Here is a 21481-nt window from a genome sequence, read left to right on the forward strand (position 1 = left end):
CCGATGAAGGCATCTTATAAGGTGAACCTAGAGGGTTCGAGCCCGCTAACCGAAAAAAGGCAAGCCTGACTCACAAGCGTTGAGCACCTAAGTGCCAGCGAACCCCTCAAGCCCCATCGAACCTTCAAACCCAACAAGAGCCTCCCTCCGTGGCCCTTTCGAGCAGTTGAATCTCCCGGACCTGTCGATTTTCCGGGAGTCGACGATCCTACCTCCATGGTCCATCGAGCCAACGAACCTCCTAGGCCTATCGAACCTCCTGGACCCGTCAAATCTCTAGGAGTTGACGACCCTCCCTCCCTAGTCCGTCAAGTCGGCAAACCTCCTAGGCCTTTCGAACCTTCTGGACCTGTCGAACCTTCGGGACCTAATAAGCCTACTCCGTGGCCATTGAGCTAGCCGAACCTCCTAGGCCCGTCGAGCCTCCGACACCTAGCAAAACTCCCCCATGGCCCATTTAGCCCGTCGAACCTCCTAGACCATCAAAGGCATTTCATAAGGTAATCCCTAGAGGGCCCGGGTCCTTTAACCAAAAAACGTTCAAGTCAGACTCACAAGCGCTGAGCACTTGAGAGTCAACGAAACCCTCGGGCCCCGTCGAACCTCCAAACCCAACGAACCTCCCTCAGTGGCCCATCGAGCCTATCGAGCCCCCGAGAGCCGTCAAACCTCCTGGACCTATCGATTCTCCGGGAGCCGACGACCCTCCCTCCGTGGTCCACAGAGTAGGTGAACCTCCTAGGCCCGTCGAACCTCATAGACTTGTTGAATCTGAGCAGACAACCCTTCCTTTGTGGGTCCATCGAGTCGGCTAACCTCCTAGGCCCATCGAACCTCTGGGACCCAATGAGCCTCATCCATGGCCATTGAGCTAGTCGAACCTCCTCGGCTTGCCGAATCTCCGAGACCCGGCGAACTTCCCCCCGTGGCCAATAAGCCCGTTGAGCCTCCTAGAGCCGTCGAAATTCCCGGACTCGTTGAACCTCTTGTACTCGTCGAATCTCCGGGACCCAACGAGCCTCCTCCGTGACCGTTGAGCTGGTCAACCCTCCTAGGCCCGTTGAGCCTATAGGACTTAGTGAACCTCCCCTCATGGCCCATCGAGCCCCCTAGAGCCGTAGAACCTCCTGGACTCGTCGAGCCTCCGGACCCCGATGAGCCTCCCTTCGTGGCCTATCAAGCCCTCGAACCTTTTAGGCCAGTCGAACCTCTTGGACCCGTCGAACCTTCGGACTCAACGAGCCTCCCTCCGTGGACCATCGAGCCCATCGAACCTCCTGGACCCATGGAACCTTTAGGAAGTCCTATGATCCATCTCACGTTATCTGCCCGAGGCTAATTGGCCTCAAGCCTAAGAAAATACTCGGAGTCCATTAACGGCCAAGTACGTGTTTCCCTTTTAAATACCAATCCATGGCACGTAAAAAAGATAAGCTCACTCTACCCGTACAGTCTCTCTATCTCACCTCCATAACTCTAACTCGAGCGTCGAAGGGGGTTCATCGAGAGCAACTCTCGAGCCCCCGTTGACCCGTGTTTTGTAGTCCAGAAAGCTGAGGACATAGGACTCGAACTTGAAGATCAAAATCGATCGATATTGAAGAGGAGAAAGATTCTTCCTAGTGGGAGGAAGGTTCCGACCCGGACTTTTTCTTCACATCAATGGGAATCATAGCATGGGAGATGAGAAATTTGATCAAGACGAATGATTCTTATTTGGTAAGTTTTGTTTACAAGTAACAGGAGATGGAGAAAGAGAGAGGGTACCGACTAGCGAGGGGATCGACCCGACAACTTCTTTTGAAAATGATCACAAGGGTCCCCTCTTTTATTCCCCTCTTTTATGACTTGAACTCATGATCTGAGATTTTTTAAGGAATTTAATATTAGCTCAATATAATTAGGCTCCCACCATGGAGGCAGTCCTTGAATTGGGGCCATCAAATTATCTACTTTAATTTCTAAATTAATAGATTATGTATCAAGGTAAAAGTGGACTTTGTAAGACCTTGGCATGCCATTTCAAACAAGATTAGAACGTATAACTTTGTTGCATTATTGTATTGATTGACATCCCTCCCTAATTAAAGAATTAATTAATATGTTAATATTAATAATTAATTAATTAACATAACTAACATAGTTTTTTTTTAAAAGCCAAAAAAATGTTTTTTTTTTTTTTGCCCTGCACCATGAGTCCTATATCACATCGGATCCTCTCTCCCGAGGCCTGTGCTGTGACCATTTGTGCCCCCATCTCCATGAAGGGGCAAGTGGCCTACCACAATATATATATATATATATATATATATCTCTCCAACTTCTTATATATATGTACAATACAATATATTATATGATATATAAATATGTATGTATGTACTGTGTGCATGCAGGAGAAATATAATATAATCAAGTACAAATTGAGGACTGACCGGGAATATTAAGCACTTATTATTACTTTTTAGCTAGTTCGGCGGCGGCTGCACGTCACATGGAGCCTTTTCATCACTTTGCCAAGAATCCAATGGTCGGCCAAAGCCAGAAAAAGTCTGTTTGATGTTATGGGAGGACTGAAACGAATAGAAACTGCTCTCTATCTCTCATGTCGCGGCAATCATTTCGAGCACATGGAGGAAAGAAATAAAAGAAAAAGGGAAAAAAAGAAGCCATGCAGATCAGAAGAAAAAAATTGCAGCAATAGTACTCAAGATCACATCGATCATCGGTCACCGGAATACTTCCATGGAGAAAGGTGTGGTGACCGGAGGATTCACTTCCTTTCCCTTGTCCCTTCGTTTCTCTATGTCGTTAGATCAACATTGAGGAGCCGGGGTCAATGTTGATCTGATGGCAAAATGGTAAAAAGTTGTCAATGTTTAAGTTGACTATCCTTCACGATTCGCATGAACACTCAGTAATTTTACGAAACAAGTCAGTGTAGGCATAGGCAGTCAAGTTGGCCCAACAGAGAGTTTTGGACTGGAGCGATTTGAACTTGAAATTTCATAAAAAAAAAATCATTCCAGTAACCATCAAATTAGTATTATTGGGCTATCATCCGTTATTATAATAATCACTTTTAAGGGATAGGAATGGCAGAAAGAGATTTGGATTTGGAATGGTTCAACCCAAGTTTCGTGGGCAGTCACAACCTTTGAGTTCCGACGGTGCTTTAGCTCGGCATGGCAATTCTTATAAAACGCAACCCACCAGCAAGGCGCTAGTGGTCAGCATGGGACAACTTACTTGAGCTCCCTAAGGTTCAACCTAAGTTTCACGCACTAAAACTTGAATGGCACGATCGCGAGTTTGAAACACTGACTCTTACAAAATTTAGGACTAATACCTACTAGAGTAATGCTCTATTCTGAGTCCATTTACATCTCCCCTTCCTACATCGTGTGTATTGCTAATTTCGATTTGTTTTGGCAATTTTCTTTCTTAGGATGAAAGCCCGGTCCAGAATGAGGAAGGCCAGATATACATTGGGCATTGATCTTGAAATTGGGCCATCGGGCCTCAACATAACAAACACGGCCCATTAGTAATCAATAATTTTATGATCAAGGACTGACCCGACCCATCCATCAGTATCTGTATCACTATCGCCAGGTAGTATACTCTCCCATACATGTAGCCAGCCCCTGAGCATATTCGCAGTTAATGTGTCCTAACCATAACTCCTTAGAGTGAGCCTGCGAGAGCTACGTGTCACGCAACCCGAGAAGACAGTTTGCGCGGCTATCAAGGATCCTCTCATCTTAAACCACCAGGGAAGTCGAGTCTTTAGATAAAGGCATTTTTTAACACGTACTCAGAAAATACATATATCAACGTGTTGCATTGTCATGGTAGGAAATCGATTAGATGGAGTGTCATACATCATTCTTCAATTCCCTCGGTACAAAATAAGCATGATGACCAGTACTTGGAGTACGAACGCTAACTAACGGTCCTGTCGGTGGACGAATCATTGTTTGATTAAGGACAGTAAATAAGGTCTTGGCATTTGCCAATGGGTCCATGCAACAAAAGGCCTTTCCCCATTTTCTCATTAGACGTTTAAATTTTAATAATTATATATATTAAATGTTTTGGGCCCATACTCGATTTCCTTTCCAGACCATAGGGTCCATATGAATTTAAGAATTATGGCTTAGGCTTCAAGTAATGTTTCTTCTTTTCCATAATTGACTCTATACAATCCATCAATTTTTTAAGCTCATCTTTCATGATGTTTCTCAAGAAAGAAACTGAGGGTCAATTGCTGCAAAATGATTGTTGTAAGAATTGATGAAACAACCAATGGGGATTTACGGATTCTCAGGCGTGAAAATTTCGAACTTCATTCTTGATCTTATGATCCTAAATTAGAAAGAATTTTTTTCATGCATTTCTGACTGGCATACAACTAGGATGCTCCTTCTAACTTCTGGGTGTTCGCATAGCTGATCACACGCGTATATGTCTTATGAATCAGTACCGGATTTTACCATCGGAAAAAAGCAACATTTGTCTCCTCAAACGAAACCTTAAGCAGGAAATCCATGAATAATCCAGGAAGAGGGTCCATCCAACTATTAACTATTTAGGATTTACTTCTCTGAGGATCTCATGGTGGGTTATGCGGGTCCCACGTAATATTCAAAAACATTTTTGATTGATCCATCTACTCTGCTCCTATTGCTGTTGCTGTTGCTGCTGCTGTATGGTAATGGAATGGTACGGTACGGTGGGGGGTTGTATTGTCCATCTCCTACTCTGTTTCTTTTCTCCCACTGTCTGTATCCAGACTGTACAAAAGTCCTAAGGCTCCTGGAACCGACAGAACGGCCTTCCCTTAAATCAGTTTAATTTAATTAGTCTTTTTCGTAAATAGTTTAGTTAATTAAATTTACGGTTTTTTATAAAAAAAAAAATTTCGATGGTTATAAAATTGATAATCCCTTTCAAATTAATGAAGCTCAACTTTAAATAGCAGAATTACTCAAAAGTACTCTTACTAAAGAAAATTTCATTTTCCATTTTTGACAACTGCATTTCTTTTCTTTTTTTCTTCAAGAAAATTATTCAGAACTATTTACACCTTTTGCACAGACAAACTATGTCTATTTTTAAGCAAATTAGGATTCGTCACTTTCGTATTATGTAGAATTACTCTTGATTTATCATAAGATACGCTAAAAGTTTTCTCTTTCGTTTTTTCATTTTTTATGGTTTACCTTTTTTTAAGAAATTTTTTTAATAAATTTTAGTTTGCCTTGTCAACCACTTTATTACTAACAGAGCAATTAATTAATAAACTATCACCTATACAATAATAATAATAATAATAATAATAATAATAGTCTAATGCGATGATAATTATAGCGCTTATGATTCCTTTCTCCACGCGCCTCATCATCGCGTGACCCTGAACTTTAATGAACTATTTTCGACTAAATCCATGTTTTTCCGGACAATTAATTAATTAAATAAATTAAAACGCTGGCGTAATATATCAGGCATCTTGGTCTGCTCTCTCTCTCTCTCTCTCTCCGCAGCTTCTTCAAGTTCAAGTTGAAGCTCAAGCTCACGGTCTGATCTCTTCTTCAAAAAACAGAGAAGAAGAACAGCCCAGAATCTGCATCCCCCCCCCCTTTGAATCTCTTTCTCTTATCCGCAATGAGTAAAATCTCTGTCTTCCTTTGACTCTCTCACCTCTGAACCTTTCGAAAGTTCCCATCTTTGTAGTTCATCCCTTCTCTTTTTGATTCCGATGAACCGAAGTTCGTTCATTTCTTCATCGATCAAATGTACAAATCCCTTTCACCCGATTCAGCCCCTTGTGTTTTATTGGATAATCTGAGGTTTATTTATATCTCCCTTATGCTTAAAGCATTCGAAAGCTTTCAATCCAAGTCCTTCCTCTCGAACAGCTCTTTCGCTTTCAGCAAGTAACCTCGTCCCCCAATTGGATCTTTGTTGTCAAGGTTGAATGTACTTTAGCTGTATTTTGATACTAACTTGAGCATTTAACCGAGTACATACTCGATGGCTTGAAGACTGAAGTTTCCACAGTTCGGACAGAAAGCCCCTCTCTCATCCCCAGCTGCCCCCCCTACCCACCCACCCCAAACAAGAACGTCCGATCCCCCCCTTAAATTTGGTACTTTGTTTGTATAAGATTGATTGAATTGGGCTTCTTATGGTTCTCAGTTTTTGGGGTTTTCTGATATAACTAGCAAGTTACCAGCTTTTCCTCAAGAATATGAGGAAGAATGCGAACTCCCATGCTGCGAGAGCATTTAGTGATAGAAAATGGATAGTCCCCTTCTTTGCAAGCTTGCTCGTATCGGTTACTCTATTTCTGTCGTGGATTTTTGGGCTTTTCAGCTCGCCTTACAGTGGAGATGAGCTGCAGTTTGATACCATTTCATTCATTAAATCCGAGGATTCAGGTGGGCTGTTTATAGAATCAGAGTTGGAGAAAGAAGTAGATACTAATGAGCATTCGGGTTGGGAGCCGCCTAGATTAGCCTATCTTATTTCGGGCACGAAAGGGGACAGTCAGAGGATGATGAGAACATTACAGGCTGTATATCATCCTAGGAACCAGTATATTCTTCATCTGGATCTCGAGGCCCCGCCTCGGGAAAGATTGGATTTGACCCAGTCGGTTAAGAGTGACCCAACTTTTCGGGAAGTGGAGAATGTGAGAGTAATGGCTCAATCGAATTTAGTCACCTATAAGGGGCCTACGATGATTGCCTGCACCCTCCAAGCCATTGCAATTATGTTGAAGGAGAGCTTGGAGTGGGATTGGTTTATCAATCTCAGTGCTTCAGACTATCCTCTTGTCACTCAGGACGGTTAGTTCCCAAACTGTTCTCCTTTCATGCTTTTTTGCTCTTGTAAGGTGCACTTTGAGATCAAGCTTTTTGAGTTTGGCTGCTTCTGTCGAGAATGTTAAGACTTTTGGTTGATTACACCATTTATCAAATTCTACCTGTTAATATCCTTAATGGTTTAGAAAGCATGAATAGATCTTGAGTATGATTTCTAGCATCATCTTCTAGCAGCGGTTATGGTTTACTTAGCAAATCATCAATATCATCTCTGACCTTTTCATTAAGAAATACCATTCATTGCTTCCCAACTCTTCAAGGTTTGCAAAGTGATGATCTATCCCAAGAGTGGTATTGTCTGGAATTAAAATTATGGATATCAATATAAACTAGAAGCAGAATTCTACTTCTCTCCATGTCTCTTTCTCCATTTCCCACTTAAGGAATAGCTACTCACACATGCAATGATGTTTCTCCTGAGCAGATCTGCTTTATGCTTTCGCCAATATATCCAGAAGTCTTAACTTTATCGAACATTCTCAGATTTCTGGGTGGAAATTGTAAGTAGATATTGGAGTTCAATCTATTATCTCTGATTACATTTCTGCTACTATTTATTGTGCTCTTACACTTCTTTTGTGTAAATCAGGAGCCATAGGGCAAAGTCCATAATTATCGATCCTGGTTTGTATCTATCCAAAAAAACTGATATATCTTGGACAACTCAACGGCGGTCACTTCCTACTTCTTTCAAGCTGTATACAGGTAACAATAGCAACAGATCAGTTTCTGAATTCACTTGCATCTTTCTCTTCTGGTAGAATTCTAGTCCCTGCTTCGTACTATGCTTGTGGCCTCTTCAAATGGCAAGGAAGGACCATCTGAAATTTTAGCCATTCATTTAAGCATTTATTAGAACCACTGTATCGTAGTACACACAAGGTCTGCTATATTACTTTTTTTTTTTTTCCTTTTCTGGGTAAAGATTTATTGTCGGCTTTTATTCAGCGTTATTCAGGGTTTTTCAATGTTGGTGCAGAGTGCACTTTGTTTACCATAAGCTTTTAGGAATGACGTCTCATTTAATGGATCACTTGAAATTCCTCTAAACTTTTTAACGTCAAATTCCCTCACTGACTGCTACATATTTCTTTTCTTTCTGTACCAAGGGTCGGCATGGGTGATGCTGAGCCGTTCGTTTCTCGAGTATTGCATATGGGGGGTGGACAACCTTCCTCGTACCATCCTAATGTACTATGCGAACTTCGTGTCCTCACCAGAGGGCTACTTCCACACAGTTATTTGCAGTGCTGAGAAATATCGCAGGACCGCCATAAGTCATGACCTTCACTACATTGCCTGGGACAATCCCCCAAAGCAGCATCCCCGCTATTTATCTATTCAGGACTTCGATAAAATGCTTAAAAGCAATTCCCCCTTTGCTCGAAAATTTCCCAAAGACGACCCGGCACTGGACAAGATTGATAAGGAGCTCTTGGGCCGAACTGGCCGGTTTGCTCCTGGGGCTTGGTGTGTTGGGAGTGCGGATGGTGGGATGGATCCATGTTCAGTCCGGGGTGATGATTCGTTATTCCGGCCTGGGCCTGGCGCTGAGAGACTGCAGGAGCTGCTTCAGAGCCTATTATCTGAAGAGTTCCAAAGCAAGCAGTGCTCTTAAAAGGGGGGAAAGGGTAGAACACGTGTATGTACATTGGTGTATTCATAGGATGTCACGCATTTCAGCTGTAAAACAACAAAATTTTGTCCATCTAATTAATGAAGCTGCAAATGTCCTTTTCCTGCACCAAATTTCTCTTTTTTTCTCTTTCTTTTTTGGTTCTTGGGTTGCTGATTGAGTTTATAGGTGACGGCTCCCATCAAATGGGGATCATAAACAGGACATCTTCATATGTTGCAGCAGAATCTAGTAAATGGACTCTTATCGATTAAATGATCCTTCTGTTGGGGTCCCAATTTCGATATCAATGTAGACGCCTCATACAGCCGTTTCCTCAAAGATCAAATGGAGTGAAAAAATTGGATTTTGTAATCAATTCAACTGTCTTGAATATGAACACATCAACTACCAACTCTCTGGTGCAGTGTCCCTCTCGCCACATCACCTGAGAGTTACATCTGCAGGAGCAGGGCACCGGTTTCTGGTTAAAGAATCACATTTCATAGGGTAACCAAGTCTCTGTATGTACTCTGAGACGAATGCGACTATGCCCAACTAAGCAGGAATTATAGGACAAAAAGACATAAATGATATGGCCTCCCAAACTAGACCAAAACGGACAATACAACTGCAACAACACTGAAGGCCAAAACAACTTGGATGAGATGCCATATGCACGTTAAAGATTGTCTTTGCATCACCTACTAAAATCCTCTTAACTCGATAAGTGCTTTTGCTTCAGTTGCATGGTCTTATCAGGGTAAGCTGCTAATACCCTTTGAAAATGACTTGCAACCCACATCCTGTTAATTCACTTGAGCTCTCACCTCGGAGGGAAAAAAAAAAAAAACTGATTCGGTTATAACTCAGATGATAACTAATTTAGCAAGAGAAAAAGCTACTGATGTAACCCACCTATTAAGTCTCAATCAACTAATACTGCAGAGATTCTAAACTTTTGGACATAATGATCCATGAAAGTGGATGAAGCAACCAATAAAAACTGGTAGATTGATCTTGTAAGTGCTGATAAGAGAATGAAGCATTCCAACTGTAAGAAGACTAAATGGATTTGAAAGATAAAAGGAAAGTTCTTACATTGCATGTCAAAATCAGCAGATGAAATCAGAACAAGCAATTCAGTGAAAAGGCAAGCAACACTGATTAAATATATGAACTAATCTCACAATCTTTTATGTCAATTTAATCAATAGAAAATCGTAGCTCCACTAGTTTTTCATGTACCTACACATGGGAATCCATCTGCAAGTACTTCTCAATAACTGTTTGGCAGGAAAAGTCGGTAAAATAGCCTTTCCCAACAGTCAAACCCTCGTCCGCTGCCAGCCGCTCGACTTCTTGCTGAACTTCAGCAGCTCCTACTCTACCTGGGTCCAACAAATTACAGGCTACTTCAGTAATCCCATTGCCATGAGCAAGTGCCATTGCTTGAACGGAAGGAAGTCCTCCTCCTCTGCCACTCACTCGTTTTGCAATTCTACGAACAGTGGAAATGTTGGTTGATTTGACAGGAACATTATAATTGTCGACCCATGGGGTAACTCCAATCACCACAACACCCTTTCCTTGCGCTGCTTGACTTGGTCCTTCGTCAGGTTTGAGGGGTAGTGGGTTCGAATTCAGCCCTCCTGCCCACAGGTTTCCGCTAAGATTGGGCTTGAAATATCCCAGTGCTCTCCGAATGGAATCGAGTGTCCTCCCTTCTTCATGTGCAGCTCCGTACAGGAATGCAGGCACTGTAAGCAAAGTTGGACAATAAAATGACAAGGCCAAGTGCATCTAAGCCGACCAGTTGCTTGCCAATGATATCCCCGTACAAATAGAATCATTGTCATTACGCAATCCAAGCAGAGTACACAAACCTTGAAGTCCAGAGCCAATGTCCATAGCCAAAGACCTCGCAGTCAATACCACTTGTTCGACGGAAGTTTGAGCCAAAGGGTGAAAGCAGATATGGTCCACAACTCCGAGTCTAGGATGACTACCCAAATGCAACTCCAGATCAACAGCATCAAAAGCAGCTTTAACCATAGCTAGGACAGCAGCTTTCAAGGGGCAAGAATCGGGCATTGGCTTCTCGGCCAATCTTGAGACAACAGTATAGCCAACTCTATTGTAAATGGCATCTTCAAACTTGTTCACGATAGCTGCCCCCTTTGACAATCTTGCGGCTCGTTCGATTGACTCCAAGGCAACCCTGTTTCGGCTCTCGGATATGTACACCTTCCCGCAAGCAAGCATTGCTTTTAACATCTTCGTTCCCTCCTTGCCTTCCAAAAACTGCAGACAGAGATAAGCAGATAATACAATTACATCATGATAAGAATCAGTGGACATGGATGGTTGGCTGGGGACCACAAACGCCCCATGCCTTCTGACTGATTTTGGCAACAAACACGTATTCTTATCACCAAGTTGTCATCAAGACCTCCTCAAATATACTTAAATAAATACTCTCGCCGGAATCAGAACAAAAGGGGGAGCTTTTCATCAGCAATATCATCTATTTCATTTCCTGATAAAAGAGTAACCTTCACTCTAATTCTTATACAGTATTCATACAATTATCATTACAGACAAATACCCAGAAAGCAAAACAGCTAAAATACTACAACCCAACAAAAAATTTGCAACATCTAAGGAAACCAACCGATCAAAATTCCATATTTTTATCGTCCGCGCTCTTCGGGTAACCCTTGTACTCCAATTTCACACCCAAGCTCGCACAGATAGCCTTGAACTTCAGCCTCAGGTCCCCCATGATCTCCTGAACGCTCTCATTCTCCGGATCCATGACCGGGTACCTCTCCAGCAGCAGCTCCATGGTCTTAACGCTCTTCTGGACCCGGGACGAGAACCGTTCCGGGTCGACCCGGATTGCGGAGCTCCACACGTCCACGCAACCCCGGTAGAACCCAAGCTCCTCCCCGGTCTCGAACCCCACCTTCAGGCCCACCTGCCTGGCCTCCTCCCGGCCGGCCTCCAGGCCGTAGTCGTACCCCTCCGCGTAGCCTTCCTTGAAGTGGGCGTCTTCGAGGTTCAGGGACGAGTCGAAGAGGTCTGCGACAGCGTCCGCCGGGTCGGGTCTCGGATCCATGCTGAGAAGTTGTGTGGGGTATGACCTGACCTGCAGGCAATATCGGCGGTCCGATGAATATATATATATGGGCTTAGAGATGAGCTGTAATAATGGGCTGTGCTTGGGCCCAAATTTGAGTGCACATGACAACCTTTTCCTTTGCCGGGAAACCAATATGCAGCATTTTTTTTTTATTTTTCTTGAAGTCAAACACTCTCCCCTTCCAATGGGTACTAAAGAAGATGGTTGGATCATTCATTCTTCATCTCCAGCTCCAGAAGACTTTAGAACTGGGGAACAGCAGTCAATTGTACATAACATGGCCTTTTGCTACGAAAGAAAGCAATTCCATCCTCTTATTCAAGGAAAAAAGCAACTGGTAATTGCAATTGCAAGGAAAAATCTTTCCGTTTTCAAGTTGAAGAAAAGTGTCTACTTTTTGATGCTCTGCTTGAGCTGAGATGCAAGTTGGGGTTGAAAATGTGGTTCGTACTATGAGTGTTGTGTGAAGAAATCTCGGGAAGGAGCATGCGTGCATGGTGGGATCTCAAAATATAAAAAGGATTAACAAAAACTTTTTTTTTAATATAGTGAAATTCTCCATAATCAACGCTCTTGAGACACACTGACACAGTTCTCATGCTCCTCTGCTTCATCAACCCTTTTGCTCACTCCGTTCCCATCAGCACCACCGTACAGAGGAAAGAGAGAGAGAGAGAGAGAGAGAGAGAGAGAGGGTTGAGTTTGACAGAGCAAAGCAGTTTGGTGCATGGTCCATTTCGCATGAGAGGCAAACGTTTTATCCATGATGACAGCAGTGTAAACCCAGAAAGGGAGCTGAGGGGGGAGTGACTGATCGATCCCGAGTGTTGTTCTGCCCGCGTTTTGCTCCGGCCAGCTTCAAGCGGAGAGATGGCAATGGGGGGATACCCCGTCAAGGGTAGCAGCGGAGGAGGGCAGAGAGAGAGGGGCCGGGCGTATGGGTTGATGCTGCTGGTGGCATTCGGGGCAGCGCTTCTGGGAGTGATGGCCCTGCACAAGCTCAGAGAGAGACGCATCCACAACCTCCACCTCGAGGACAAGGACCGGGAGCTCTTCTCCCTCCATCTTCACTTACAGGTGCGCCCTCTCCCCCTCCATGAGACATGCAAGTCAAATTCATGGGTCAATCTGTTGCATTTCTCAACTTTTTGCCATTGCATGGAACTTGAGAGATTAGGTCTAACCCAGAGCAGACAGAATTTCCCGAGAACAGCTTTGATCTGTTGCAGTGGCAAATGGCGAAGATTTCTGCTCTAGGGTAGGATAGTCTTGGCTGCATTTGTGTCGATCGGTGTCCTGTTGACTTGCATGTAAAAAATTTGGGATTTTTCCAGTTAAGGGTGCAGAAAGTTTGATCCTTTATTGGCGACATTTGATCTAACCATCTTTCACCATAGATACCAAAGCATGTGCCATTCATAAGTTTCAGCAGTAAGATCGCATGATGTTGTTGGTGAGGTTGTTGGGTAACATGAATTAATCATTCCGTAGAATGTTATGCGTCATCCATATTCATGGTTATATTGTAACCATTTAATTGCCGGCGTTTTCTTTTCTAGAGCAGAAGGAGAGAGATACCAACAAAGAAATCAGGAAGAAGGCTGAAAATATGAGGGCAAAGGTATACTTCCTCAGGACACAGAAGATGGAGCTAGACAGCCGGGTTCTAGAGATGCAATCCACCATCAGCTCGTTGAAAGATGAGCAGAGGACAATGGACTTAGTGCTTGAAGAAAAGCGAGACGAGATCAAGTTGCTGCGCGAGGAGGAGATGGAGACTGGCAAGACAGATCTTCAAGGGACTTCTCTGAAGGAGATCTTGAATCAGAAGGATATTGAAATTGCAGATCTAAAACATCAGCTCGAACGTCTGAATGTGAGCATGAGAGGAAGTGAAACACGGAAGGAACAAATGAACAAACTTGAGAAGAGAGAAGAGAGAAGAGAGCAGGCAAAGGCATGAATCCTCTAATAATTCAACTGTCGCTAGAGGAGTCGAGGAAACTGAGAGAAAACTCGGTGTTCTGACGGTACAATGATGGTGGAGAAAGAGAAGTTGCAGGATCAGGGGGAATGTGACAGAAGAAGGTTCAGTGCAAGGAGAAGCTGCTCGAAAGGATAACAGTTTCGAGGGCCCTGGGATGATTAGAGATGGTTCTGCAGGTTCCCAGGAAGAGAAGAACTCTGTCGAACAAGGGACAAGGAATGACTTAAATGCAGTCTCTACAGATGATGGTGCTGCCAGGGATGCAGTTGTTGAAGGAAAAGCTGAATTGAAGAAACTCGAAGAGGGAGAGAAGTCATATCAGCCAGGGGATAGCAGTGGTCATTTGAGTTCAACAGTAAGATAATTCAACACATGGTATCAAAGCTCAAACTCAACCCATAACATAGTTATGGCGGGAGAAGCAGCCATTATATGCTCATCACACTGTTCTTTCGCAGGATGACATATATGAGAGATCACCTAGAAGAAAATATGGTCATGTTATGCTCCTAACTGGTCACAATGCAGAGGCTAGGGAGGAGGATGGACTGGAAGTCTTGAAACCTTACTGGATCGTCGCTAATAGCTATGGGACGAATTGGGGGATTAATAGTAATACACAAGAGACCGTACATACCACATAACATATAGTCTTATAGACTCTTAATTGCAACTCCCAACAACAAGCAGAGATGTAGATACGACGCATATTTATAAGTCATAATATGCGTCATTTCAAGCCAGGCCGATCGAATCACTTCCAAACCTTGACAGATTGTAGTTCTACAATTTAACGGCATCAAACAACCTTCTATGTGTCCAATGGATTGTCGAGATCCTACCACACAATCCTGTTTGGAGTCCTGGTCAACGGATGAAAGGAAAATGCATAGCAAAACGTGCAGTTGGCCGAGTTGGTTTAAGACGCCAGATTAAGGTTGTGGTCCGAAAGGGTGTGGGTTCAAAATCCCACTCTCCACAGTCCTCTCCCAGTTTTTCCTTTTCTTCCCGAGCATGCAATTGACTCGAAGAGAAGATTGCTTTGGAAGACAGCAACGCGTACCAATAGCAAAGTTGTTAAAGGACTTGATCCCCGGGAACTCGTGTAATTGAACTATTGAAATTCTTCTGCATCACAAAAAACAACTAGAAGTTACCCGAGGCAACTTTCGAATTCAGTTCACTTAAATAATCCATACAAATAAGGAAGGACGAAGAACAATATTATACGCCAGCATTGCTTCTCCATTTTTCTTTTATTAAATTGGCAAAGACTGCTAACAAGTGTCACCATGACAGAATTCGGACTACCTCGTCGACCTGAGCGAACATTTTGCCATTTATGGGGGCAACTTGAGCTGAGTGGCACGATTAATTAATCCCGCAAATGCTATGATTTGGTTTGATTAATTATTTGCCAAATTTCTATCTTATGCCCTTCACTGGATTTTCTAAAATGTCTCGTTCCCGGGATTTTGGATTTTACATCCCCTCCCAAAAGAGAAATCTAAAGACGTTGATCCCCAAATTTTTTTTGGATATTTTATTATTTTTAAAATTATCTCGGGCATTTGAATGGACTCGACTGAGCTCATTTCATGAACCCTTACCAAATCAGAAAAACTTCCATCAATCCCTTCCCCCCCTTTTAATTCACAGTTCCACAACACCGGGATTTGGGTCGAGGGGGCGAGTCCATAGAAGGAGGCAAAAGGAAAAGTACGAGCACGAGTCTAATATCTAGTGTATATATGTATACGCCACGCTCCAATTACAACATTTTTTTTTTTTATACGCTCACGGATGGACTAGCTTGGAAGGTGAAGGGGAAGAAAAATGAGAGTCGGATAAATAAAATATGAGAGTTAGGCAAAAAAATTTGGAGGAAAAGGAAAAGAGTAAAATCAATGTGATGGAACTTGGGATTAAGAGGTTAAAAGGAGAGGATAGTACTCTCTCCCACCAGAGACAAGAGGCTAGTCTCTCAGCTTCTCGACGAAGTGGGCCGCCACCTCAGCCCTGTCGATGTCCTGCTCTCCCTCGACGGTGGGTGTGTCCTTCCCTCCGGTGACGTCCGACTCCTTTGCTTTCTCGGCCAGCGACTCGAAGTGGGAGGCCATCTTCGGGACCCGGTCCTTCTCGACGTGTTCTTCCTCCTAGGCTGCTGCTCAGAAACCATATTCTCTCCCTTTTTTATCTCTCTCTCTCTCTCTCTCTCTCTCTCTCTCTCTCTCTCTATATATATATATATATATATATATATATCAGTTGCGGAACAGTGCATTTCTACTGTTTCTTTGTCTCTCTATCTATGGCAAAGTAACCGTTGAGTGAAGAGGGCAAGCTTGGCCGAGGGTACGAAAATATAAAGTAGTGGAATTGGCGGTTTGGTCTTGAGCGAGGAAGCGGACTGTTGTGCATGGAGAATGACTTGTGTTAGCCGAGTTGCAGCAGTGCGACGTGGTCGGAGTTGGGCTAACTCAGTGAGTTAATGGCTCCCTGAATTGCTGACACGTGGTGGTGACGAGGTGGTTCTTAGTCGCTTGCGAGGCTTCATTTGCTGCGTTGCAAGCCCCATCAGTCCCAGTGTAGGTGTAGTTGCTCTCAGTAGTTAGGCCCTTGTTGTGTATTATGAACTCGAACGCATCTTCCATGAGCCCACCCATGCATCCCTGCTCCTTGCCCTTGGTGTCGCAGTCCACGAGTTCTTGCTCAGAAAGGGAGATCAACTTCCCAGTGGTCAGCTGGTTGATGCTCTCCGTGGCCGCAACTGCTGAGAAAGCCCAACAGCAGCCTATTCCCATCACAAATATTGGAGGGCATATCAGAAGTCAGATACGCTTGAAATCTTAGTGGTACCAATCTACTATCCCTGATCGGAGTCACGGCCCCTTTCTTCCTCCAATCCATTTCGCTCAGGACCACAGTCACATTCTCGTATATAAATGGTGTCTCCCTCCACGTCCTCCTCATACCCAAGAGTCTCTTGTACCCATTACTCAAACTCCTGAACTCCTTGTTTGTCGTGTCTGCAAACTGGTTGATCCCGAGCTTGTAGGACCTGGTCCCAGCGGCATTGAACGACTCAATGAACTCCACATTGTCCCTGAAGATCTCAAGCCGCCTAATCTTCTCCGCCTCATTCTTGTAGATGCGACCGTAAGTTGCCATCCACTACTCGCGCCTCTCGGCTATAGAAGGGGAAGAAGCCTCTTCGTGGAGCTCTCGGGATGAGGCTAACTGGCAAGAAAAGAGAGCCGTGACAAGGAAGAGAGCCAACGTAGATTGCATTTGCTGCTTCACTGATGAAGTCATTTTTCGGTTGATGACTACTTGTGGTATAGATGACGAAATGTTCTTTTCCTACATGAGTACCGGGCAAGTTGTATATATGATTTTGATAGGCTGAGGTTGTGTTCCGTGGAAGTTGCTCTGTTAGGACTGTCCTGAAATTTTATTAGGCTTGTCATTTCTGTCTATGCAAACTACGAGCAAAACCAAAAATATAAGAGCTGCTCTTTTGTTTTTTTCATAGTGATCACAAAATGCTCCATAGTATCTTCATTTTCAGTTTGGGGTTCTTACATGGTTGTGACAGCAGTTTCGGATGATCTATTATGGACTTGAATTGTTCGTTTACCATACATGGTGGCACGATTGAAACTTTTGTGATGGTTTGCTGTACTTCCATAACACAAACGCGGTGGCTTGCGAAGGGCACTTGATTGGACCCTTTGCTGGAAGCTGGAGCTGTGGAACTTGAGGTTCTACAGACATCAAGACATAGTTTATGTGATAACAGGATACGTACGGTATGCAAGTTCTATGTGGTGCTGTAGTAAGGTTGAAGTGTTTGAAAGTTTAACTCTGACGGCATGGTGAGAGGAAGTCGAGAATGAGGTCTTCAGAAAATTATAATGATTGATTCTTACTGCTCCATATTCTATACCATAATGGTTTATCAGTCACGTTGATAGGGAACGCTCTTCTGTCTCATTCCAAGGCCGATAGTCATATGCAGAGGACTCTTTTGCCTATATATACATCCCAATTTCATCCCGGAGACAGCACTACTCATTCATTCAAAACACATAACTAACGAACTTGAGAAACTACGAAATGGCATTCCTGAAGCAGCATCAAGGCATTTGTCTCGCTCTGCTCTTCATTGCAGGAGCTTTGGCTCCGCTAGCTGCTTCCCGCAGCTTGCAGAAAGGGCTGTCCATGCACGAGAGGCACGAGCAGTGGATGGCTCAATATGGACGAGTCTACAAGGACGCCACTGAGAAGCAGAGGCGTTTCGACATATTTAAGGAGAATGTGGAACACATCGAGTCCTTTAACAGTGCAAACGAGAAACCTTACAGGCTTGGCGTCAATCAGTTTGCAGACTTGACCAATGAGGAGTTCAAGGCCTCAAAGAATGGGTTTAGGTCTCACATGTGCTCCACGGATGGCGCTTCTTTCAAGTATGAAAACGTCACTGCGGTGCCATCGACTATGGACTGGAGGAAGAAAGGAGCTGTTACACCCGTGAAAGACCAAGGCCAATGCGGTATTCACATCTGTAATTTGTTAATTACTTCTTTAAGTGCTTAGTTACGCATATTCTAATAGCTCATTCATAAAACTGCAGGATGTTGCTGGGCTTTCTCAGCCGTTGCTGCAGTGGAAGGAATCACGGAAATCTCAGCCGGTAAGTTGGTCTCACTCTCTGAGCAAGAACTGGTTGACTGTGACAAGGGCGGGGAGGATCAGGGCTGCGAGGGTGGGTGGATGGATAGTGCCTTCCAATTCGTCGAGAAACACGGGCTGACCACCGAGGCTAAGTACCCATACGAGGGCACAGACGGTACATGCAACAACAAAGCGGAATCGAACCAAGCAACTAAGATTACAGGATATGAGGACGTGCCCGCCAACAATGAGGCGGCACTGCTGAAGGCAGTGGCCAATCAGCCAGTCTCAGTGGCCATCGATGCAGGAGGGGTCGAGTTCCAGTTCTACTCAAGTGGTGTCTTTACCGGATCTTGTGGGACTGAGCTAGACCACGGTGTTACTGCTGTGGGCTACGGGGTGAGTGATGACGGGATGAAGTACTGGCTTGTCAAGAACTCGTGGGGAGCACAGTGGGGGGAAGAAGGATACATAAGGATGCAAAGGGATGTCGATGCCAAGGAAGGTCTCTGCGGCATTGCAATGAAGGCTTCCTACCCAACCGCTTAAGTTCCAAATCTTAGAGCTTAATGTTGCTCATATATTGTACAGATAATATGGCGCGTTCTCGTTGCCTGCAATATCAAATCGTACACAATGTATCCTCATGAAGATTACAACTTATAGCACGATACTGCTAGTTAACATGTTCCGAGTGCAGAACAATACCATTGAAACAGTGGCAAGATGCTTGATATTCTACTATTTCAGTCGACAATTTACAACTACAACGATTATAAACAACATGACCTGACTCATGATTGGTTCTCAAGTCTTGGACAGACAGATTGTTCGAGTAAATCAATCGAATGATAGCATCGCCTGCCTCTTAGACTTCTACAGTTTCTCCACCAGGGGACAAAAAAGGGTGAATCTATGGTTAATGACCTAAAAAGGAACTGTTGCAGTCAGGGTCCTGTGCCTCGCATCGGACAGAGTTGATGTTACGTTCACAAACCCGGTTTCTCTAACTGTTTCTTCAAAATTGATCATATAGTACTCATCTAGAAACGGTTCCGTGCTCTTCAACAGAGTAAACAGTACAGGCGACAGCTCATGAAACACCACATGCAAAGAACCATGTCGTTCACATATTAACTTAAAGGAGTACCTGCAAGAGGAAGCATAGAGCTGAATCTCACCTGAAGTACCTTGGAATTTGGCTGCATCAGTTGGAAATCAAAAGTCCACATATATTAGTCTTCTCATGGAAAAATTTAGTATAGGTAACCAAGTTGAAGGTACGAAAACTTACGGCCTGATCTATTATAGCAAGAGTGCCACCAGGTCGAAGTAGCCGAAACGATTCCTTCATCATATTAACAGTTGCTGTACGAGGCAACTCGTGAAGCTGCATTTGGTAATTCAGTTAACACCATGGTTATTAACGGATATCCCTTGTAATAGACTGACCGTATAGTACTAAACGCATACCACTAGAGAAATAGAGACGAGGTCGAAAGAATTAGAAGGTAAGCCTGTCTCTTCCCCATTGGCGTGCGTCCAACGAATCGGTTTTGCCCTTGGGGGATCTTCTTTTCCTTTGAATTGCGCTACAGAGAGAAAGTAAGGGGACAGATCTAACCCCTGCAAGAGGAATCAAATTACACGGGGGAAAAAACTCAAAAATCACTCATTAAGAAACAAAGCTCAACATGTTCATCAGTAAGTGGATCCAATTCTTACTGTGACTTTTGCTAAAGGGAAGGTTTCGGCTAGATATCTAGTGCTTATCCCGACGGAGCATCCGATGTCTAGAATGTCTCTTATTGCACGACCTCCTGAATGTTGTTCAGAGTGTTGTTGAATCCTTTTCAACCAATTCCCACGTAATATTTGGTTCGCTTCATCCATTGAAGTAGCCTCAGGTACAGAACGCCTTGCCATGGACAAGGTTGCAGGTTCTGCTTCTGCTGCACCTAACAAAGGAGAATTGTCTTAATGGCTTCCCATCAGCAGAAGCGATCCACAATTGGGGTCTGTTCTCATTGCAAACTGAACGAAGAAGGAAAAATGACAGTATAATATCAAAGAAGAGAGAGAGCAAAGACTCATCACCCACGACAGGTTGCCCTCGTTGTACTCATGGAAAGGACTTAAATAATTTGGATGCAACATAAACCAAACTCCGGATGATGACCCTTGCCAACTCAAGCATATAACATTATGCACGACGGAAAAGATCGAGAGGATAGAGGGAAACTTACAATCGGGATACACAAGGGGCGGGTTCTGGACAGTTTCGAGCTCCTTATAAACATCGGACTCCAGAATCTCTCTCGTCATCTCTCACCACGGGATGTCCTTCTTCTCAGCCGTGCTGCATCATCCACATTTCTAACAGCAAGAATCCGTGCGAATGAGCTAACAATTCAAATTCGAAGCATTTAAGCTAACACTAGAGCAAATGTTAATAGAGGACCTGATGAGGACTCGTTGAGCGCCAAGCTTGAGAAGAGAGTAGATGTGCTTGAAGGAAATGACGGCCCCGACAATCCGAGAAAGGGGGGTCTCTCTCGTCCATTTGGGCCTCTCGAGCAGCCATAACATAATTATGGAAGGAGAAGCAGCCATTATATACTCATGACACTGTTCTTTCAACACATGAGACGGGTAAGATAATTCGCAGTTCCACAACGCCGGGATTTGGGTCTAGGGGGCAAGTCCTTAGAGGAGGCAAAAGGAAAAAGTACCTAGCACGGGTCTATATCTAGTATGTATGTATAGATACATATACTTGAAGTCCATTATGTATGTCTGTAGGCCTTAGGCCTCTTAAGAACAAAACGAGCTCTCCTGGTTGGTCATATGTCTCTCGACCTCCTTCGGTCTCTTTGGTCCATTATAGCTTGGATTATATATATCTGTTGGACCAGAACCATAAGGTCCAACAACAAACTGTTCCACGCCGAAATGCGTTCTCCCATATAGGTCCGATAACTGCATCTCTTTTAATACACCGGATCAATCACTACAGCTTGAAGTCGAACTCCTTAGGAAGAACGGATAATGGTCAAAATAAAGTGAGTACAACCTGATGCCCGTGGGCACACTTTTTTTTTTTTCAAAAGGACACCGCACAATTTTTACTTATATGAAAATAATGGGAAAGGAAGGAATGGTGATGCTGC

General features: G+C 43.8%; 5 protein-coding genes and 1 pseudogene across 7 annotated transcripts; 3 read left to right on the forward strand and 3 right to left on the reverse strand.

Annotated features, from left to right (window-relative positions):
* The first annotated feature begins 5520 nt into the window (after positions 1 to 5520).
* On the forward strand, positions 5521 to 8636 carry LOC116195631 (beta-glucuronosyltransferase GlcAT14A). The gene is made up of 4 exons (XM_031524920.1): positions 5521 to 6851; positions 7312 to 7387; positions 7477 to 7592; positions 7997 to 8636. Exons 1-4 carry the CDS (start codon positions 6251 to 6253, stop codon positions 8503 to 8505), a joined length of 1302 nt encoding a protein of 433 aa, XP_031380780.1. The 5' UTR covers positions 5521 to 6250; the 3' UTR covers positions 8506 to 8636.
* Positions 8637 to 9557: 921 nt separating this feature from the next.
* On the reverse strand, positions 9558 to 11673 carry LOC116195632 (formimidoyltransferase-cyclodeaminase-like). 2 transcript variants are annotated; one of them, XM_031524922.1, is made up of 3 exons: positions 11221 to 11673; positions 10389 to 10796; positions 9558 to 10262 (listed from the first exon to the last, which is right to left on the reverse strand). In XM_031524922.1, exons 1-3 carry the CDS (start codon positions 11621 to 11623, stop codon positions 9751 to 9753), a joined length of 1323 nt encoding a protein of 440 aa, XP_031380782.1. In that variant the 5' UTR covers positions 11624 to 11673; the 3' UTR covers positions 9558 to 9750. The 2 variants fall into 2 exon arrangements, with proteins under 2 accessions (XP_031380782.1, XP_031380781.1); XM_031524921.1 differs by having other exon boundaries at positions 10389 to 10806; positions 11177 to 11473.
* A 116-nt stretch (positions 11674 to 11789) lies between these two features.
* LOC116195633 lies at positions 11790 to 14874 on the forward strand. The gene is made up of 2 exons (XM_031524923.1): positions 11790 to 12724; positions 13212 to 14874. The coding sequence occupies exons 1-2, from the start codon at positions 12518 to 12520 to the stop codon at positions 13608 to 13610; spliced, it is 606 nt and encodes a 201-aa protein (XP_031380783.1). The 5' UTR covers positions 11790 to 12517; the 3' UTR covers positions 13611 to 14874.
* Positions 14875 to 16114: 1240 nt separating this feature from the next.
* LOC116194020 lies at positions 16115 to 16997 on the reverse strand (annotated as a pseudogene).
* A 706-nt stretch (positions 16998 to 17703) lies between these two features.
* On the forward strand, positions 17704 to 19055 carry LOC116195056 (senescence-specific cysteine protease SAG39-like). The gene is made up of 2 exons (XM_031524022.1): positions 17704 to 18189; positions 18271 to 19055. Exons 1-2 carry the CDS (start codon positions 17754 to 17756, stop codon positions 18858 to 18860), a joined length of 1026 nt encoding a protein of 341 aa, XP_031379882.1. The 5' UTR covers positions 17704 to 17753; the 3' UTR covers positions 18861 to 19055.
* A 50-nt stretch (positions 19056 to 19105) lies between these two features.
* Positions 19106 to 21375, reverse strand: LOC116195057 (erythromycin 3''-O-methyltransferase-like). Of its 2 annotated transcripts, XM_031524023.1 has the most exons (6): positions 20773 to 21375; positions 20558 to 20687; positions 20037 to 20269; positions 19785 to 19937; positions 19606 to 19701; positions 19106 to 19513 (listed from the first exon to the last, which is right to left on the reverse strand). In XM_031524023.1, the coding sequence occupies exons 2-6, from the start codon at positions 20634 to 20636 to the stop codon at positions 19445 to 19447; spliced, it is 630 nt and encodes a 209-aa protein (XP_031379883.1). In that variant the 5' UTR covers positions 20637 to 20687; positions 20773 to 21375; the 3' UTR covers positions 19106 to 19444. The 2 variants fall into 2 exon arrangements, with proteins under 2 accessions (XP_031379883.1, XP_031379885.1); XM_031524025.1 differs by lacking the exon at positions 20773 to 21375 and having other exon boundaries at positions 19109 to 19513; positions 20037 to 20345; positions 20558 to 20671.
* Positions 21376 to 21481: the final 106 nt, after the last annotated feature.

Source organism: Punica granatum, chromosome 2 (genome assembly GCF_007655135.1).
Source record: "Punica granatum isolate Tunisia-2019 chromosome 2, ASM765513v2, whole genome shotgun sequence".
NCBI classification, from domain to species: Eukaryota; Viridiplantae; Streptophyta; class Magnoliopsida; order Myrtales; family Lythraceae; genus Punica; species Punica granatum.

Bases quoted from the DNA above. Each gene is read 5' to 3' on its own strand.
- LOC116195631 (XM_031524920.1), top strand. From the start codon at position 6,251: ATGAGGAAGAATGCGAACTCCCATGCTGCGAGAGCATTTAGTGATAGA. The intron at 7,388-7,476 runs GTAAGTAGATAT...TGTGTAAATCAG, and splicing joins CAGATTTCTGGGTGGAAATT to GAGCCATAGGGCAAAGTCCA. The intron at 7,593-7,996 runs GTAACAATAGCA...TTCTGTACCAAG, and splicing joins TTCTTTCAAGCTGTATACAG to GGTCGGCATGGGTGATGCTG.
- LOC116195057 (XM_031524023.1), bottom strand. From the start codon at position 20,636: ATGACGAGAGAGATTCTGGAGTCCGATGTTTATAAGGAGCTCGAAACT. The intron at 19,938-20,036 runs GTAAGAATTGGA...TTCCTCTTGCAG, and splicing joins TCCCTTTAGCAAAAGTCACA to GGGTTAGATCTGTCCCCTTA. The intron at 19,514-19,605 runs GTAAGTTTTCGT...CAACTGATGCAG, and splicing joins TTGCTATAATAGATCAGGCC to CCAAATTCCAAGGTACTTCA.
- LOC116195632 (XM_031524922.1), bottom strand. From the start codon at position 11,623: ATGGATCCGAGACCCGACCCGGCGGACGCTGTCGCAGACCTCTTCGAC. The intron at 10,797-11,220 runs GTTACCCGAAGA...AGTTTTTGGAAG, and splicing joins TGTGAAATTGGAGTACAAGG to GCAAGGAGGGAACGAAGATG. The intron at 10,263-10,388 runs GTTTGTGTACTC...CTTTGCTTACAG, and splicing joins CATTGGCTCTGGACTTCAAG to TGCCTGCATTCCTGTACGGA.
- LOC116195056 (XM_031524022.1), top strand. From the start codon at position 17,754: ATGGCATTCCTGAAGCAGCATCAAGGCATTTGTCTCGCTCTGCTCTTC. The intron at 18,190-18,270 runs GTATTCACATCT...ATAAAACTGCAG, and splicing joins GAAAGACCAAGGCCAATGCG to GATGTTGCTGGGCTTTCTCA.
- LOC116195633 (XM_031524923.1), top strand. From the start codon at position 12,518: ATGGCAATGGGGGGATACCCCGTCAAGGGTAGCAGCGGAGGAGGGCAG. The intron at 12,725-13,211 runs GTGCGCCCTCTC...TTTCTAGAGCAG, and splicing joins CCCTCCATCTTCACTTACAG to AAGGAGAGAGATACCAACAA.